The sequence below is a fragment of the Chroicocephalus ridibundus genome, chromosome 3, assembly GCF_963924245.1.
Source record: "Chroicocephalus ridibundus chromosome 3, bChrRid1.1, whole genome shotgun sequence".
In the NCBI taxonomy this organism is placed as follows: Eukaryota; Metazoa; Chordata; class Aves; order Charadriiformes; family Laridae; genus Chroicocephalus; species Chroicocephalus ridibundus.
In genome coordinates, this window is record NC_086286.1 from 60,682,456 (window position 1) to 60,702,038 (window position 19,583).

A 19,583-nucleotide genomic window follows, 5' to 3' on the forward strand; every position below is an offset into this window, starting at 1 on the left:
GAGAAAAGCAGAGTTGTCTCCTGCGGTGGTAGGTTGCTGTGAGAAATACAGAGGAAGGTGAACTCTGTTCCTTGCACTGTAATTTCCAGTGCTTCCACAGTTCAAATAATGTAAAATGTGTGAACGTTTGGAGCGAGTGCAGCCAGAGCTTGTCCACGACCGGCCACTGCCCCGCTGTCACGCTGCCTTTGGGTGCAAGCCGACTTGCTCCGCTCCCCACCCCACCCCCGTAAGTAGCAGAAAGAAAATCGCTCCACGCAAGTGTGAGGCAAGAGAAAGGCATCGCAGCTGATTTTCAGGGCGAGGGTCTTTGTGCAGCCTCGCAGATGCCCCGGTTAGTTATCGCAGCGTGCGGGAATGTTTAGCCTGCCGTAGCTTTCTGGACGGTCGGGATGCTGAGAAAAATCCCTCGGGGCCATTTCTATGGGATTTATTGACTGTTCTGTTGTACTGCTGACTGATTCCTGCACAGACTGAGACACTGTTTTGTAGACGTTGTACCCTGAGATAAATTTATTCGTTCACCCATTATGTGACCTGTGTATTGGATCAGACACATACAATGGACCCTGGCAGCAGCAGCTCGAGCCTTGACGAATTGAATGTCTATCTTCCGAGGTTCATGACAGCAGCTTGCTCGCTACCTACTCTGTTAAAAGGATTACCTAACCATTGCACAATCACTATGGAGACCAGATGGTCTTTTTGCCTGTTTCTTTAGACAAATTGGGTTCAGTGTTCCCTTATGAATAGATATAAGCCTTTCAAAGCCCCCTTGTTGAATGTACTTTCTGCTCCCAGATGAAGAATTCTGAATATAAACTCATTGCTTGTTTGTGGTCTGTGCCTCCTGGATCGAGGAAGGCAGTTGTGCTGGGAGTTCGCAATTTGTTCAGCAGCTTGGAGCTCAGGAAGTTTGTGTGTTGTCTTCTGTTTACCTTGAATGGAAAGTCTTTTTTTTTGATCCATGTGACAGTTTTCAAACTGTTTACATAAATGGGTGCACTTAGCAGCATAGGCAAATCAAACCTGCAAGGCAAGGGTGTCCTAAATAGCAGCCTTCCAAATCATTAGAGAGAATAAGCAAGTTAAATAGAATTTTATTTTTTTTTAGTGTAAGATGAAATTTCTGTGGCTTATCTGTTTTCTCAGTGATCTTTGTGATATGAATTTGTGTTTATAGGTCAGTAACACATCTAACATGATACAAAAGGATATATCTCTTCTAAGTCATTTATTTGCTAACCTTTTTCGAGGCTTGCTGTTGAGACTGTTTTCAGTTCTAGTTTGCAACCTTTACCTTTGTTTTTTGTTAAGGTTAGCAAAACACTCAGGTTACCAGTGACTGCCTTTAAATATCTTCAAGGTTCTTATATGGTAAAGAGCCACAAGACGAGTCAAAAAGAGGAAAACTCCGTTCAAATCAAGTAGTCATCAAATTGAAAATTATGAACAGTAGTGACTGAATTTATGCAAAAAGAATATTTCTTGGGGGTAGTGTATTAAGAATGGTTTCTAGCTAAAACATATGTTCCAAAACGTGAGCCTAAGATCTTGTACAGCTTCTGTTCTACCGAGTGTTTCAATCCCTAAACTGCTGGTGTGTTCTGTGAGATTCAGCTCCTGTCCTTCTGTTTTGAGTTGCGGCCTTTGTGTGCCAAGTGAAGAGCCACTAGGTTCAGATGGTCAGGAAGAACTTGGGTCTTGTTACCTTTGGGTGTGTGCAGTGCTTGGTGCTGCCTTTTTCTTGTTTTACTTGCCGATTAAGTTAAAATCGGAACAAACCTAAAGAGGGAGGTTGCTCGGTGGTTGGTGGAGCAAATTGTGCAGTGGCCTTTCGCTGCAAGGGTCGTAGTTGGAATCCAGGCATGGGGAAGGATAAACAGATGCTGCGGGACATTGCTGTGATCAGTTTGGTCCACGTTGTAACGGATCACTGCACAGTCCTGCCATCTGTAATTGGTCTTCCAAAAAGAAAACTGGAGGGGGCTCAAAGTTTGCCCTAACATGTCAGTGAGAGGGGAGAAGGGCAGAAATAGAAAATAAAACACTTACCCAAACAGTGACTTAATTGTATTAATTCAATGTCAGTTGTTAAAGTATGTTTATGAAAATGTATATCTAAAGTCCAGGAATCCCCTTAACCAGACCTCTCTCCTCCATTTGTAACTTCTGTCTGATTTTTTTTTTTTTTAATTCGTTTTGCTTAGAGCTGTTGTAAAGTGTGAGTTCTGTGTGACTGAGAGCCCTTTTTGTGTTTTTGGTGTTTTCTAGGAAGGCTGCATGGAACTCCATCCTGGTTTTGGCAAGTGTAGCAGCTGGCCACGAAGACAATGCAGAGCATGCTAACTGCTAAACGTGCCCGGGTTTAAGAGTGATCCTACAGGTTTGCTCTTTGGTTTATACTATGCTTGTCATCTAAAAGTGCTAAGGGCTAGAAGTAGGGATGTTAAAATATACACAAACTCTAGAAGATAAGATTATGCTTTCACAATGGCTTATTTTGACAAAATTTTAATGAGGCTGCAGTGAATTCTCCAAAGAGTGATAGTCTGAGATCCGACGTGCAAAGAAGCATAGTGCCGATGGAAAAAGCACTTCGATGTTGTTTCTGTGAATTGCAAACAGTGGAGATTCACTCCAAGTAACAAAAAGAACAGATCGATCTTTTTTACTTTGGGGTACACTTTATGTAGGTCCAAAATCTTCAGTCATCTCACTGGGGCAATTTGACTGCTCCAGTGTGTGCAATTTACTGTGAATTCAGGAAAAAGCTGAAGAGCATTTTACTAAGTGAACTATTCGAACTGCGCCATGCTGAATGAACATAATGCAGTTTTGTGCTGTAATGGAAGATGAGGCTATTCACTAACCAAGTTTTTTTGTTGTCTGGCGTGCTTTGTTTTTTTTTCTTTTCCTTTCTCCTGGATTGACTCCATTTAAACACAAAGTTGGGGTTTTGCTGAACAGTTTATTGAGGCAACACTTGGTTGCACAGAAACCAGTCAAGCTGAAACTGCAGTGGGCTTGTCTCCTGGCAGAAGGGATTTCTCTGAAAGTACAGTTCACTTTACATCTAAGTTATGATTATCTTGCTGTCTCCCTTTCATTATGCCATTGTTCTTGGGAGCCAGAGATTTTGTAAGCTATAAGAAAAGGATGTTGCCAAGGGTGTGGGTGGAGAAAGGTGTTGACATGATTTCAATGGAGCTAGATTCCAGCTTTAAAACAGAGGGGTAATGAACCATGCAGAGAATAGGCTTTCCTAGCTTGCCCCTAAAATAAGTTCAGATATGAATTTAATGTTGTAAATGGCTATTTAATGGCTTCTTTTGAAACAATTGTTTCATACCATTTTTTAAAAAGTCACTTTCCTGTGTAGAGGGTAAAAATGGTCTGTTACTTTTTGCTCTGTCTTCTAGCCATTGTTTCTAATGAAACTCTTCTTAATTTAGTGGAAAATGGGGAATTCGGAAAGCCAGTACAGTCTTCAGGGATCGAAAAATCATGCTGCTGCTACAGCTGGTGCCAAGCAGAAGCCTTGCTCTCTGAAAATTCGCAGCATTCATGCTAAAGATGAGAAGTCTTGCTCTATGCATGGATGGGGACATACCAGTAGTGGCTCAAACTACAAATCGAGGTCCCTTGCCAGAAGCTGCCTTTCGCACTTCAAGACTAGTCAGCCTTATTCATCCAGACTTGGTGACACTGTGGTGAAGGTCTCTAAAAGCAATGCCCATGCCAAACACAGGACAAACGCCTCAGGGGACTACTGCCAAGGAAATAATGCGGTGTTTTTGCCCGAGAATGGTTTCCACTATATTGGCCTTCAAGCTGGAAGTCATCACGCTGCCTCTCGAGAATGCAATGGACACATTTTAAATTGCTACAGCAAGAATGAGAGTCTTGCATCAACCTCCCCATCAGAGGACAGGAGGAGTCCAAAAGTTCTCATTAAAACACTGGGGAAGTTGGACGGTTGCTTGAGGGTCGAGTTCCACAACAGCAGCAACAGCAAGGTACCAACTGAGGAATCCAGTGGACCGGTCCAATTGCTGAGGTATTCGCCTGCCTTGGAATCTAAGCCAAATAACCTGCTTGATGTCAGGAGGAACTCCAGCGCAGACTGTTCTTCAAGCCATCGTCTGTCACCTACTGACTCAAGGCTTCGATCTAGTAAAGGCAGCTCCCTCAGCTCTGAGTCTTCATGGTATGACTCTCTCTGGGGAAATGCTGGGGACATCAATGAGTTGGATGGTCCATATTTGACCAGGAGCACTCCAGATACAAGCATTCATGCCAGTTTCCCAGCAAGCGACAACAAGAAGTCCTTCAACCAAAGTTCATCTCTTTCCTCACTCCGAGATCTCTATAAGGATACAAATTTGGAAAGCACTCCTCCACCTGGGATCAGGCTGTCTGATGAGTATATTGACACTCACGGCAGCCTAAGCAACCGTGTCTCATTTGCCTCAGACATTGATGTTCCCTCCAGGGTAGAGCAGGGAAGTCCTGCACATTACTCCTCGTACACACTCCCATGCAGAAAGTCAAAGCCCCTCGGTGAGGATGCATCCAAGAAGGATACGTTAAAAAACCGAATGCGACGCATCAGTGACTGGACGGGAAGTCTCTCAAGGAAGAAAAGGAAGCTCCAGGTATGTGCAAACACCAGCCTAAGTGCCTGAAAGTTGGTTTGTAGATTCCTGTTACAAATGTAGTGATTGCATCACGTTTGTCTTTCTTGGAAGATAATTACTTGCTAATCTCATTTAGTAATTTGTGGAATTCTGAGAAGTATTGCATCCCCGGAGCTGTCTGAAATATCAACAAAAAAAAAAAATAGATATCTGTGTGTGCAAATTTTCCCTTCCTATTTTTTTACCTTCTTAGCTAACGCTGATCTCTGGAGCCTAATCTCTTGGTGAATTAGCTTTTGAAATCATTGTGTTACTTAAAAAGCGACATGGAGTTTTAAAGCCTTCTCTGTATTTCAACTGTGAAAATATAACCTGTGGAAAGAGCAGTAGAAGAAGGATGTTATAAATATCTTCGCAGGTATTCCTAATTTGTATTATTGGCTTCACCACTCACTTTGGTTTCACTGTTGGTCCATCTCTAGCAAGGGGATCAGCTGTAGTGCATCGACCAGAGCTGCTGGTTCTGCCTCCACCTCCTCTGAAGGCATTACATGGAGCACCCTCCTCCTTCCTGCCTGTCAGCTTAGTCCACCAGATGGAAAAGCCTGAGTCGCCATCTGGCTTGCTGGGAGATGGTGGTGTGAAGAAGGAGACGGGAGGAGTGCAAGAGGGGAGGGAAAGGATATTTCTTTAGAAGAATTTAAGGCTAATCCCATTAATAGGAGTTTAGGATGCCTGTGGTCAGGAATGAAATTCTCATCTCTAGCTGTAGGCCCCAGAACCGGCTCTTTAAATGCCAGACTGTGCCTGAACTTCTACATGTGAGTCCTCAAGCTGAGATGGAGGGCAGAGACTGTTTTTAGTTTTGGTTTGGATTTTTTTTTTTTTTTTTAATCTTCCCTGGTGTTTCTCATACAGGAACAGTCACTGTGGTTCCCTAAATGAAGGATGATTGGGGTGCTGGCCACTTAAGAGTGAAGGGAACACCTACTTCTGCAACTTAGGCAACAGCTGAGCAGTAGATCGTAACACACGCTTTATGTAGCATGCACAGCAAAGGCTGTCTCCCATGTTGGAAATTCGGGCAGGTATCGCACTTAACAGGCATCTGTCATTGCAGCGTAAAACTCTGATGGACTCTTAGTCTCAGAAACGAGGTCAGCGTAAGGTTTGCCAGTGTAAATCCTAGGTAAGGGCTACAGAAGTGGGAAAATGAAAATGAAAGCCGTTTATTTGGATCACTTCTTTTGTGAGTTGGTGCTCATGTATTTTATCAGATGCTGTCTTTTCACCTTCTTACTCAGCTGTGGAAGAGAAGGCAGAAAAAACGGAATCAGTGAAGAGCCTCAGCGCCTTGTGCCGGGGTTCTTCACCGGTTTCAACATCCGTATGCGTTCTGGATTTTACAGCCAGGCTTTACATACGATCTCTGCATCCCAGACCTTTGCCATGTATTACTTAGTTATGACATTTTCAGAATGGTATTTGTGGTGCGCGATTCGTAGCTGTTTTGAATTCACTGTGCAGTGAACTGACTTCAGACACAGCAAGGAAATTTGGCCGGCGAGATTGCATCGAGCTTGAATCTGATTCTGGTAGAAGGAAATCAGCCCTAGCTCCAAAAATGGTGATTTCTTAGAAAAAGGCATAGGAAATAGTTAGTCATAGATTTTTATCAGACAAGTATCCAGCGACAGGAAGGATAAAGAGGGGTAACAAATGCCTTATGATTTTGCCTTCCTCATGAGACTTGGTCAGCTTCTTTCCTCCTTACACGCATTGAGTAACATGCCGTCTCTTCTAGGGGGTTACCGTGTTGTAGTTTGGTAACGATTATACTCTCACCAGGTCCGTTGGCTTAAAAATGCAGAAGTACCGCGCACAGTTATGATCTGTCAGGTGGTTAGTCCCTGTTTGTAGGACTGTTCATCACAGTGATTGTAGCCTTCGTGCTTTGCTCTGAACAACGTGTCCCTTCTTCATTGCATTACTAATAACTGATTGTGAGTCACTTGGGCTGAACGTAGGTGAAAGCTGGAATATTTCCCTATAAATATGCTGAAGCGCCGGTGCTGGCTGGGTGGATGGGTCCCTCTGGCTGCCCCAGTGGAAACAAGTCAGCCAAGACTCCTGCTTCACAGGGGCACGGGACCAGGAGGCACAGGTTTGGGATATTGAGGCCACTCCCTTGCCACTAGAAAGGTAGTAGAGTTTAATCCCCTTGGTGAACAAATTGCAGCTTAAAATCAGGTGGGCTTTTCCCCATCTTGAAGGCTGTTTCCAAACCCTCTTACTCTGATGCTTGCTAATTTGCAGAGTAAATGTAGTCCCAGCCAGTTTGTTCTGATGCCAGTATTGTCCATTGCATTAGTTATCCTTCCCTATTATTTAATCTGTTGTGATTTATTTAAGGGGAGAAATAGTAACTTTTCTCAGCCAGCTTTTGTGGGGCTATGCAGACTCTATTTGATCTCCTGTCTTAAGATAGGAAGTCTGTTTCCTTTTCATTCTGGCACTATTCCTCTGCACCTGTTTTAAATCATCCATAAACAGATTTGGATATGGGATATTCCAGAGGAACCCTTGGCTGTGCCCTGTCCAGTGATTTGGATGTTTCCTTATGTCTGACTTGATTTGATACTTGATCGGATGTATCCTGGAATTGAGTTTGCCTTTCTAATAATGGTCTCACGTCAAGGCTCGCAGCCATTCTGTGCCCTGACCCAGCTTTTGTTGCACGAGGGTGTCCTAAGGCATTCCCTCAGTGCATCCCTAGTACTCTACAGTGTGGCATGTCCTCATTTAGTTTAATCCTTGCTGAAATGGCACTGGGGAGAAGCTGTAACACAACGCACTATGTGTGAGCAGCAAGGTATGTGTGATGCGTGTGAGACCTGTGCCAGAATTTAGGCAGGCTTGTCGCACGGTTGCTAAAGGTGGTGGTGTAAACTCAGCGCGCAACTGTATAACATGGAGAAAATGAGCAAATGCTGTATAAAATGAAAATCCAGCCACCAGAAACAGCTGCTGCAGATAGGTTCTTCAATGAAGTAAATAGCCTCTTTATGGTAATAATTTCTGAAATTTCCTGACTTCATAAACCAGAGCCCTGAAGTGTGGTGTAAAGAGAGTTTAAAAGAAAAGCACATTGAGACAACCTCTTTATTTGGCTTGAAAACTGGTATTAGATTCTACTTTCAGTTTGGGTCCTAATGAATTTAGCAGGCTGCATTGTTTCCTGCGCTGTTCTTTACAGCTAATTATTACATGCGTCACTTTGTCTAATTGGTATCTTAGTTAGCCACTTTATCTTTTGCATTATCTATAACTATTGCAGGGTCTGTCTCAGGCTTTGAGAGATCTTCTTGAATGCAGCTCAGCAGAAACAGCAGTAGTTTTTTATCATTGCTAAATGCAACAGTGGGGAAAATGAGCAGAAAGTCGCCTGTCAGGGAAACCACCACCAGCAGCAGCTTGGGTCAGACCTTTTCAGTGGTGACCAGGTACCGCTACAGTGACAGCCACCCCGAGGACCAGCAGAGACTGCGTGACTCCCAATTCTGTTCTTCAAAAAAAATAAAATACAAGTGATGTTGTCATGGTGAAGTGTATATATTCATTTTTGGATCCGGTGTCCGTTTACTCTACTCTGATACTTCCTCATTTCTACCCTTTCGGTGCGTGTGGAGAAAACATAGGATGTGGTTAATGGCTGTTCATGGACAGGTTGTATCCCACACTTTTCATTAATGCTTGTTGTTCCAGTAGTGGCCCTTCACAGCAGACACCACCTTATGTATGTGTCTTGTGTTATTTTTCTTACTACTGCTTTGGAACTGAAAGAAATATATATTCTTAAAAAAACTGTATGTTACTCTTTTCTAGAGGACACTGGCAGTTTCTGGAGAACAGTCAAACAATTAAAATACAGGATTTTGGCACACACATACAGTGACAGTAATTAAAAAGAGGGTGGAGAAAGCTTCCAGTTTCCCACCAGATGGCAGATGGCCGGGTCAATTGTGTAGGATCCATGTTGTACGGTCGCTTTGTGGGCATAAACACATTATATACGTGATTATTCCCCCTCCCGACTTCCCTCCCTTTACCATATAAAAAGTAAAACTGTTGATGTTTAGGGAGTTAGTCTTGGAGAATGCTGCTATGACTCTGCAATAAGATTTTTGAGGAAGGTGCTCCATTACCAGGAGCGTCCATTACCATCTGGCGACGGAGTGATCTGAAAAGCCAGACTCAAACTTCAGCATACCCATAAGAGAATGTGGGTTTCAGTTGAAGCTGGCTTTTGCGAGGCCATGACCAGCAGTGTCCTGCTGCGTGAGAAGTGGCTGGTCTGGCGATGCTTGGGAGGGCGTGCACTCCCGCTGTTGCTCTTGGCTGCCTACTGGAGAAGGCGACGCTATCAAAACACGGCACAGCTTTTCCGCTGCAGTTTTGAAGACCATCAAGTAAGAAGTATAAGGAACAAAAAAGTAGTTGCTTTCAAAGCTGCTGGTGAGAGCAGCTCGCAGGAGACCAAGGTTTATTTACTTTATTCGTGTACAGAAGTCTGTGAGCAAATAAGTGCTTTTGGAGACGCAGTCTGTACTTGAAAGAATAATAGCTTTATTATTACTGAGGGTAATAGCTTCACTTCTGGAATTGTTTATAGCCATCTCTTCTTTTCCCTCACACTTTTACTGCAAAAGGCAGCAGGTTGTTTTTTGGTTTTTTTTGTATGTTCTTAAATCTTGGTCGCTTTTAAATAGCATCAGCAACACTGGATTTGGGAAGACAATAAATAGCTTCATATGATGGACGGTGTGGTTCTCCACAGTGAAGTTAGTCCAAGGAGCTGTGTCTGGGGTAGTACAAAAATCCCTGTCTGTCACTGGAGCCTGGGAGAGTTGGGAGCAGTCAGCACATTACTGGGAAAGGCTTAAGAAAGAAAAGTCCCAGTCTTCCAACAAGGTCCCACGTCGACAAGCAGTGGCAAGAAATGGGCCTACGTTCGCATCCATATCACAAAGCAAAGTTGAAGTCATACCATCAGGCCTGAGCATTTCAAATAAAATTGGCCAGCCCTCTCAATGCAAGGGATGAAGCTGCACAATGCAATTAGGAGAAAGGCCCGTCAGCGCTTGACAAGATAGTCACGCTCCTGGGAGGTTTGCAGCAAGTCAGAAAATACACACCTCTGCAGTCTGGACACTGGATTTGTGCCACTCAGCAAGCACATCTTTCTTTTTTTAAGTCACATCTTCTGTTAGATTAGATTTTTGTCTATTGGTCAATACTAACAAGCTTAAAATATTCTCAACTTCTGACCTTTTTTGTGTCGGTTAAGCACAGTTTACATGACAAATAGAAAGCGGAGGTAAAATCAGCCTAGCTGTGCTGACACTCGGTGTAGCTGCCTTGCACAAATGGAGCGTCACCAAAGTATTGTAAACCCTGTAATAATAAAGAAACTTGTTGTGATACTGTTCCTGCTTGTACTCAAACAGGCATGTAAGCAATGGTGCCGGGGTTTCAGCTGGAGGATGTGGTTGTCTCCTGGAGTCCATCAGGTTTCAGCCAGTAAGAACCACAGCAGTTACTAGTGAATTTGGAGATTACTCGCAGGTGTCCGAGTTACCAAAGCTGACAGACTTAGTGGTAAGGGTTTAATGGGGTTCTGCTGAGAAAACTGTGAGTGGTGGCACCGACAGCATCAGTGGCTGCCGAGGCAAAGCCTGTGATGTATTGGTGAAAAGAGGTGGACCTTGATGAACGAACTGACCATAGCTAAACATGAAACAAATTTAAATGCCAAATGAGGTGTGTATTTTCATCGTAGCTCTCGTGACTGATCTCTGGCAATTTCCTTTTTTACACAGGAGCCAAAATGTAAAGATGGGAGTGAATACTTTGACAGCAGAATGGACAACTTCACCACAGACACGCTGGCACCGTCGCAGCTCTCTGCTTTGCTGTGGTCACCTGGCTCCAGCCACGTCCTGTCCCAGAGAAGCGAGTCCACCAACGCCGTCAGCAGCGATGCCCTGAGGCAAAACATTTATGAAAACTTCATGCGGGAGCTGGAGATGAGCAGGACGAATCTGGAAAACACCGAGACCTCGTCGGAAACTGAGGACTCCAGCGGCGAGTCCCTCAGCTCCTTGGAGCAGCTGGATTTGTTGTATGAGAAAGAGCAAGGAGTGGTGCGCAAGGCAGGGTGGCTGTTCTTCAAACCCCTTGTGACCCTGCAGAAGGAGAAGAAGCTGGAGCTGGTCACGCGGCGGAAGTGGAAGCAGTACTGGGTCACTCTCAAAGGTAAACCACCGTGTTGCTCCTGCGGCTTGGCGGCAGCAGTTGCTTTCATTGCGTCTCAGCAACTTTTCACACATGCTGGTTTCTGTTAGCAGGTTTAGGGGGATCAGAAATTCGTGCCTAACTTCACAGGGTCTATCCACACCCTGAAGCGGGGCACGTGCCTAAGCAGCCCACTGAATCGAGGTGGTGATCGTGTCTTTGGTACTGCACGTGCAACCTTGCAGTTCACACCATAGCGGGAGTTGTTTCGTCTGACTTCCCAGTTTCTGTACTCACGCAGAATTGGGGTTTTAGAAGATGCTTTTGGTTGTTGGAAGTCAAAGACCAAATTGAATCAAAACTGAGAAAAATGCAGAAGTTACACCTCTATCTCAGGGGGGAGTAAAAATTTAAGGATTAGGAGAAGTCCCTGGTGCCCAATTCACTGTCACAGGCACACAGTTCCTTGGGCTCTTCTATGAGCTTTACTTAAAGTTAGGGTAAGTTAATGTAAAAATGTTCAGTTCATTTCCAGTGCTTCAGGTGGCAGCATAATGAAGAGGTGAACTCCCATGTGCTTGAAAAAGTGTGCGATTCAGGGCAGAGGAAGCCGAAGCAGTGGCCCCGAGGTACCCAAGGCTTAGCTGCCATGGACCGCTTCCAGGGCTCACCAGTCTCCCTCCTTTCCCTGGATGGTCTTTCACCTTGCCCACTCCCCACCATACCAACCCCTTCTAGCCTTCGGCATGCCCACCTTCCCATCTCCCCCCACTGCTCCTGCTGGGAAACAGCCCCGTGGGAAGGCAATCCACTTAAAAGGGGCTGCTGCCAGTGGGCTGTGGTGGGACTGCTGTGCTCAGCGCCGCGCGGTGACAGCTCAGAGTAGCTGAGCAGGTAGGTGTGCCACAAGAAGTGTACGGGTGTCAGGAAGTGTGAGTGAGAAGGAAAATAACATTTATCGTGAGGAGGAAGAGGAATTTAATGAGTGAGTTCGTAGCCTTTTTTTTTTTCTTCTTTGAATTTCATCCAAAGGATTTGCCTCTCAGTAAATATAATGCTAAGTTAATGAGTAAGGAAATGATCAAACTTAATAATTTCCTAGCAAAGCTGGGACTGGAGGAGAGAAAATAACAACTTTCCCACAGGTTGCCCTTTTCAAAATTCTGCATGGGTGTAGACCTGAAGAAAAATGAACAGCAAACAGCAAGTGCTGGGAATGCTCTCCTTGATAGTGCTGATTTAAAAGAGGCAAACTCACAAGAATGTAGCAATTCTGCCTAATAATTCAGAGACCTGTTATCAAGGGATCAAAATGTAGGCAGTCTTAACAGTTTAAATCACTTATCCTCATCATCAGATAGCATGATTCATGCTTAGAAGAAGTGTATACAAAGGGGAAAAAAAAATATCTGAACGCCACCCTCTTATTTTGTGTGTTTGCATTATGGAGTATGAATACGAGTTTGATCTGGCTCTTCTAAAATTCAAGTAGTTTCTAAACAATCCCATCAAAACTCTAAACTGAAGTACATTGTATACTAGTAGTTTGTGCATTTCTGGGAGAGTGAAGGGAAAGGAATTTCGGTGCTTCATGTTTGGTTCTTTGCTATAAAATTGGCTTATTGGTGACCTTGAAAAAGTCATGTCCCTTCTTGCTACCTGAATTTCTCCAGCTATAAAAAAGAAATAATAAAATTCATTGTAAAAAGCTGTATTAATTTCTGACATTATAAGAGATATTAGATACAACACTTCTTACTTTGGATGGGTGATACGGTTGCATTCATGGGGCAGAATCTCTTCCGCTTTGTTAGCTGTTTTAAATATACATTCCTCATTTCCTTGATCTCGTACCTTTATTGTCCTGTAGAGACTTCTGATGCCAAAATAAACTTGCCTGTCTGGATATCAAGGCATAGTTCTGTTTTCATAATATGCTATATCAAGATCAAGGCACTTGCTTTGGTTCTCCTTATACAGGGTTTTGAATAAATCTGTATTTAATTTGTTCTTGAAGTTTAAATAGCCAAGATATTTTAAAATATGACTTAAAATAGCCACATATGCAAATGGAGAACAGCATGTTTCTTTGCACTCTGTTGAGAAGTGTTTAATTATAAATATGCAGAAGGCTTATAGCCGTCTGGTTACCTGCCAGACTTCAAAGTATACATGTCCTGAGGCCTCTGCTCTACTTTCAAGGCCACCAAGACCTGAGCTTGAATAGTAACCCTTTAACAAGAGGAACTCTCTTTTCCATCTGTCCTGTCTCATAAGTTTATTTTAACGAGGGAATCTGCTTTCCCATTGCCCTCCCCCTTCAGTTCAAGTTTTGATTAAAATACTTGACCGATAATCAGTCCCAGTGGGTCTGTCGGAGTTTATGAAACTAGCTGCTTCCAGGGATCACTTGGCTTGACCCAAAGATATACCTGGGGTGCCATACACCTGAACACACAGGCATGCCCTTCATTTTTATGTACATATAAGCTGTCAGGATAGAAATCAACATATCTTTAGCTACCTTTTTGATAACACGTAGGGGAAATATGGGAGTTTAAAATAGAACTTAATTTGCACTTTGCTAAAATGCAGAAGTGGAAGTGGTTGTAGGGTCCTGCTGCTGCTGAATGGAGGAGGGGACTTGGTTCTGATGGGTTAGTTTGCCCTATTATGTTGGAACGACAGAAGAGCCACACCTGATATGCGGAGTGTTTAAAAACAAAACCAAAAACAACAACAACAACAAAAAAACAAAAACCAAAAAAAACAACCCCAAAAAAACCCAAACCAAAAAAACCATATCCTCCTTTTCCAGCTGCAGAGATCCCCAAGTGTTTCTGTGTCATAACAAAGATCAAGTGAGGGCTGCTAAGGGAAAAGGATAGGACCAACTCTATCGGATTTGCTCTTACCCTAAATATTCTGCCAGACACTCTAGACAGTAGTAGGAAGAGGTGCACTCAAGTAGATGCATTTTTATTTATTGGTCAGTAACCTCTGATACATATTTTCGTTATTCTTGTAACTGCTGTACATTCATCGGCACTGGAGAATGTGATGAAATCCATCTGATGGAACTCACTTTTCATACATTTTAGATTTGGGCTTTATGAGGACCAGTGTATTCCACCTCATAACTTTTCACAGCAAACGTGTCCCATAAACTCTAGTGGGCCCAGCTTTCCCCCTTATCAGACAGAAGAATACAAAAACCCTTGAATTTGGTACTGATTTCATATTTGATCTTTGAGGAAGCTCCCCTTGAATTTACATGACTTTGGATGATGTGTGTGGGATTTTTAATAAAGCGTTACATGTAAATGTTAGAGTATTACTAAAATAGAGGTTGAACTCTATTTTTACCTATTTTAAAAGCATCCATAGGGGAAACATTTCTGTCTTGCAGGTTTTGCTATGTCCCCTTGATAGGCACTTCCTAGGTGTATTTGCATGTGCATACGTACACACAGTGTGTCACACAGAGAAACACCAACAGCCTGAAAATCATCAAGTCAACCCCAAACCTCAGTTTTGGTGTTGTCCTGTGTTGTGGTGCCTCTTTGATTTGAAGGAAAAACAACAACAAAAAGCGTGCTAGAGAGATGACAATGCTGTAGCCGTAACAAACTCCATCATTGTATTGGCTGAATTTCAAGTCCTCTACTGAATATGCATAGGATTTACAGCAGTAATGTATTCATGGATTACTAGGCCCTAAGGGACCACTGTGATCATTTAGTCTGACTTGCTATCTAATGCAGCTGTAGGTCTTCTCTAAATTAATTCCTGAATGGGTTCGAGCATATCTTTTGGAGAAGGATAGCCTTGCTGGAGAGTCCACCATCAGCCTCAGATTTTTCTTAACTGCTTAGGTTAGCCTCAGTTTTCAAAATGTATTTATCATATCTGGTCTTAGTTCTTCCAGGTTAAACATTCAGCCGTTATTTTGTCTTCCAAATTTAAAAAAAGCACCAAACCCTCTGTTATTAAACTGCTCTTTCCCAGGTGTGAAAGTGAGGTAGGTTTATTTCTTTTCTCCGAATGCACAGCTAGCCTAAGAAATGCTTGAGAAATCTAGTTTATAAGTAGGTTATTTTAGTAATGCAGTTCAGTCTGTGACCCCTTGAATAGGTAAATCAGTGCATGTCAGAGGACAGTGGATTGAAACGTGGGGCAGGAATGAAAGGCTGGTGGGGATGGAGGGGACAGGCCCTTCCTGAGCCTGCCAAAGGAAACATGGAAATGTAGTCATACTGCTGGGGATTGGGTTCAAGTCTCCTCTGCTGTCCTCCAGAAGTAATTCCTCTTGTTACACTCAGGATTGTCATTGTCAAGGATGAAGTTTGTTTTCTGGATGCAAGTTTTGTACCTTAGATGTTACGCTGTTTACAAGACTGAACATGCTCAAACTCGGCCCCTTTAAACTGTGTGAAATTATTCAGTATTGCATTAGTCTCCAATTTGCAGGTAGATTTAAGGAAATCCGCTTTAAAATTGAGAAGTTTATTCACTAAGCGTGTTGTTTGAAGACAAAAGTTTCTGCCATCTTTTCAACAAATACAAAGGTTTATTGGGTGGCTGTTACGAGAGAGTTGGTTCAATTTAATAAAGAAACTCAAAAGCCGATTTAACTAAGCAGGAATTAATCTCTTCTACATGCTTTAAAATTTTAATAGGCTGAGTTTATTCATAGAATCACAGAACGGTTTGGGTTGGAAGGGACTCTTAAAGATATCTAGTCCAACACCCCTGCCATGGGCAGGGATATCTTTCACTAAATCAGGTTACTCAAACCACATCCAGTCTGACCTTGAACGCTTTCATATTGATGTATCCTGTTTTATGTTTTAAGTCCGTGGATGTTTGTTGTATCCCTATTAAATGTCTGTTCCAACTTTTCATTGGCAAATTCATCGTTAACTTTGCCTATTTTCTAGTTTAGAAGATCTTTCTTTTTTCCCCATTTTAAAATGGAGGGGCAGAACTGATGTTCCCCGTCACTGAAGGGTGTCTTAATTCACAAATGCATTAATATCAGAGAACTCAAATGGGAGATCCAGAACTTACTTTCTCCTTACGTTTTTTTTTTCCCCTCTGAACTGCAAAGGTTGTACTCTGCTGTTTTATGAGACCTATGGAAGGAACTCGATGGAGCAGAGCAGTTTGCCTCGATACGCCCTGTTTGCAGAAGACAGTATAGTTCAGTCTGTTCCAGAACATCCCAAGAAAGAAAACGTGTTCTGTCTCAGCAATTCTTTTGGAGATGTCTACCTATTTCAGGTAACAGTATGCATACATAACTTTGTGGTTGTTTCTGTTTTAGGATGTGTTTGTGAGTATGCACATGTATGTATATCATCATACACACACACAGATCATGCTTGTGCCTTTGACTTAAAAATAATAGCATAATTACATTATTACACTATACTATTATAATATTGATTTAAGTGTATGATTTGACTTCGGGTATATGATATTACACCAGTTGGCTCAGTCAGTTAAGATTCAGAAATAAAAAGAACAAAGGTGAAAAATACACAAGACACTTTTGGTACCTGATTGTTACAAGTTTCTAGAAAATCATCTTTATTATCAATTTTTTTTTCACATCTATTATCATTCCACCCTTATGGAATGGTGTGCTCAACCCTGAATCCGCTAGCCTCAAAGAGAGTTTGCTTGAGCAAGATGTTCAAAAAAGAAGGCTAAAAAATAATCCAAAGATCTTGGCTGCTTAACTGCGCCACTGGAAATGTTAACAAAGAACGGTATTGTGTGGAACTGCCTGCATAGAAACACGTTGATTCATAGGCACACTTGTAAATATCTCCGGAGACACTTTGTGCAGATGTATTCTCTTTACCTTGCTGTCCTCTCTCCACTAACTTGACATTTTTTAAGTAAGCAAACGCCTCTCCTCAGACTGTACATGTAAAATCTCTGTTGCCGTGTTACCTGCAGAAGAGGAGGTTTATCTTTGAAACCCAGTGGCCTTTACCTTAATTAATTGGAGGAGTGAAGGATGCAAGTCACATCTTTCCCTCAGCTCCTGGGGCTCTGTTGTGCTCCTGGGGCTCTCAGAGCTTGCAGCTCTAAGAAGAAGAAGCTGAAGGTTGGAGGCAAGTCATGACGCAGTGCAAGAAAAGCTCACACTTCCCTTATTTGCACAGTTTTAAAGATAAAACTTTATTTCACTCATCTTAAGATACAGTGCCTACGATCACCATGAACCCATCAAGCACTTCATGTCCTAGAGCTGCTGACTTTTTTTTTTTAATTCCCCTCTTGTCTGCTCCTAATGTTGCGCTGTTGATTTGTTTTGCAGGCGACAAGCCAGACGGATCTGGAAAACTGGGTTACTGCCATACATTCGGCCTGTGCTTCCCTCTTTGCGAAGAAGCTTGGGAAAGAGGACACCGTCAGGCTGCTGAAGAATCAAACCAAGAGTCTCTTCCAGAAGATTGACATGGATGGCAAGATGAAAAAGATGGCAGAATTGCAGCTCTCAATCGTTAGCGATCCAAAAAACAGGAAGGCCATAGAGAATCAGGTACTGTAAACAGTATTTTTGCGGGAGCGTATTTATCATTATTTCTTTCTTTGGGCTCTGACTGTCCGTGCTTTCTAGGCATGAGAGTAATTGTTTTGGGGATAGCTGGCAGTGTAGTTGTGATTATTGCCAGGTTTCTGCAGCCATCCAGAGCAGCGCGGGAGGCAGGCTTCTCAAAACTGGGGATCAGACCGATCTGTTTTATGAGCACAGAGCTATTTCTTTTCTCTTCTGGAAAAATGCAATTAATTTTCACAGGTTTATGATATACTTAGCTGTTAATAATATCTAGCTGTTACATAGCATACAGTGTATATATATATATACAGTATGTTCTGTGAATAATTTAAATTATTGAATTGCAGTAGAGATTAAGAATAGGTACTTTAGCAATACTGTTCTGCACCTTAAGACAAGATGTGAGGAGTAGTTTATCCAAATAAAATTGGAGGAAGAACTGTGGCAGACAAAACCATGTGCTTCAGTTGAAATTTAGCCATGGCTAGAAGGCCAGGATCCACGACGCTTCTTAAAAAGCTGTAGGAGTTTAAATGAGAGCAAGAAGTCAAGACTGGAGTTTTTCCATCCTAGGTGGAAAAGCACTGCCATAAGTACCACTGGCAGCCACTGAAGCATTATACCAGTATCAATTAAGAGAAAAGAGCAACACTTAGTCACTAATAGCACTTCTTGTAACGCTCTCTGGTTGTGTGCTGTGAATTTTTTATCTTAGTATAAGCCCAGGTCCATCGCTGCTTAGCTTGGGAGAACTCACGTGCTACAGGCAAGCTCTTTGCCCATGGCTGGCGCAGACAAAATGTTTGCATCCAAACTTATGCCTAGGTTAATTTTGTTTTGTTGCAGCAAGAAATGAGCTGAGTTGCCTCCCCCTGCAAATCTGAGTATGGCTTCTGAGCGCCTGATGTCTTATTCTGATCACGTTTTCATATTATGGTGATAGGAATGCCTGAATCTTGGCTAAAGCAGCAGCTTAGTTCTGAGGAAGATTCACCACCAAGATTTGTTTTTAAAACAAAAACCATAACAACCACCCCAAAATTTAGTGTTCATGGTGTGTATATACCTTGGGATTTTAGCCAAGCCATGCCATGCCTGAGACAAAAGGTCAGGGCAGATTGATGAGCAGCCAGAACTGTTCCTCAGTGGAAATGGACACTTTATTGTCTGTACAGTGGTGCATAGACATCAAGCCTTACTCTGCTCTCACTTCTAGCATGTGAACCAGGAATCACTCCAGTGATACCTTATGGAAGTACATCTTGAGATGTTGACATCTTGCCCATGTCCCTAGTTTTGCCGGCAGCAACTGGCAAAAGATGCTTTAATTAGGCATGCTTAATGTTCAGGCAAAGACTGCACTACCCCTGGCCTTTCATGTACTGAACTTGTCTAGTAGTTTAGCCTAATAGGTCTGTGGACTGAGGTTTCTGTATCTTTAATTTTATTAGGCCATTAACAGAAGACATCTTATAATTTGAATTCGTAGACTGGTGTGTGAGAGCCCATCCGTACTTGCCTTTCCAGCCAGAGTAGCTGTTGCTCTGTCATTACTTTAGGCTGCCCATTATGGCCTCTCAAGTAGCAACTGAAGTTTATTTCCTTTGATCCAATACAGCATACATTATGTTTCTTGGGTTAGTGGAACATTTTTAGTTTCATGGATTTGATGCTTATAATATTTAAAAGTCTTACTATACTGGTTTGAACTTGAGGAAGGGCAGACTGACTGGTACTGACTTCACTGTCGAGCTCCTGTAGCACACTTCAGTCTGAAGCTATATGGGCAGAGTTCAATAAGTATGCAGATTTGTGTAGGAATTTGTGGTGCAGGTGTTCGTAAGCCCTTTGAGTGCTCAGATGTTCGTAATTTATTTCCAGGTCACTTTATTTCATAGTCCAGAGCCTAGTGTTGTGAATAGAGGAGGAAAAATCTTAAGCATCCTTTTATTGCAGTAGATTTTGAGACCCAGAAGAATGTACAGATTTCTAGAGATGTCTAGCGCTTGTAACATGTGATGCGCTGAGGAAAACTCCTGATGTATATTAACTTAATTTACCCCTCTCCCCATTGC

At 42.6% G+C, this 19,583-nt stretch overlaps 1 protein-coding gene across 2 annotated transcripts in view; it reads left to right on the forward strand.

The window, feature by feature from the left end:
- Window positions 1-2,272: 2,272 nt before the first annotated feature.
- Window positions 2,273-19,583, forward strand: part of TIAM2 (TIAM Rac1 associated GEF 2) — a 92,386-nt gene continuing 75,075 nt past the window's right edge. For both annotated transcript variants that reach the window (XM_063329364.1, XM_063329365.1), the window contains exons 1-5: window positions 2,273-2,386; window positions 3,456-4,658; window positions 10,520-10,955; window positions 16,045-16,217; window positions 17,266-17,490. In XM_063329364.1, coding sequence (XP_063185434.1) covers window positions 3,462-4,658; window positions 10,520-10,955; window positions 16,045-16,217; window positions 17,266-17,490 — 2,031 coding nt within the window. In that variant the 5' untranslated portion in view covers window positions 2,273-2,386; window positions 3,456-3,461. The remainder of the gene's footprint in view (window positions 2,387-3,455; window positions 4,659-10,519; window positions 10,956-16,044; window positions 16,218-17,265; window positions 17,491-19,583) is intronic.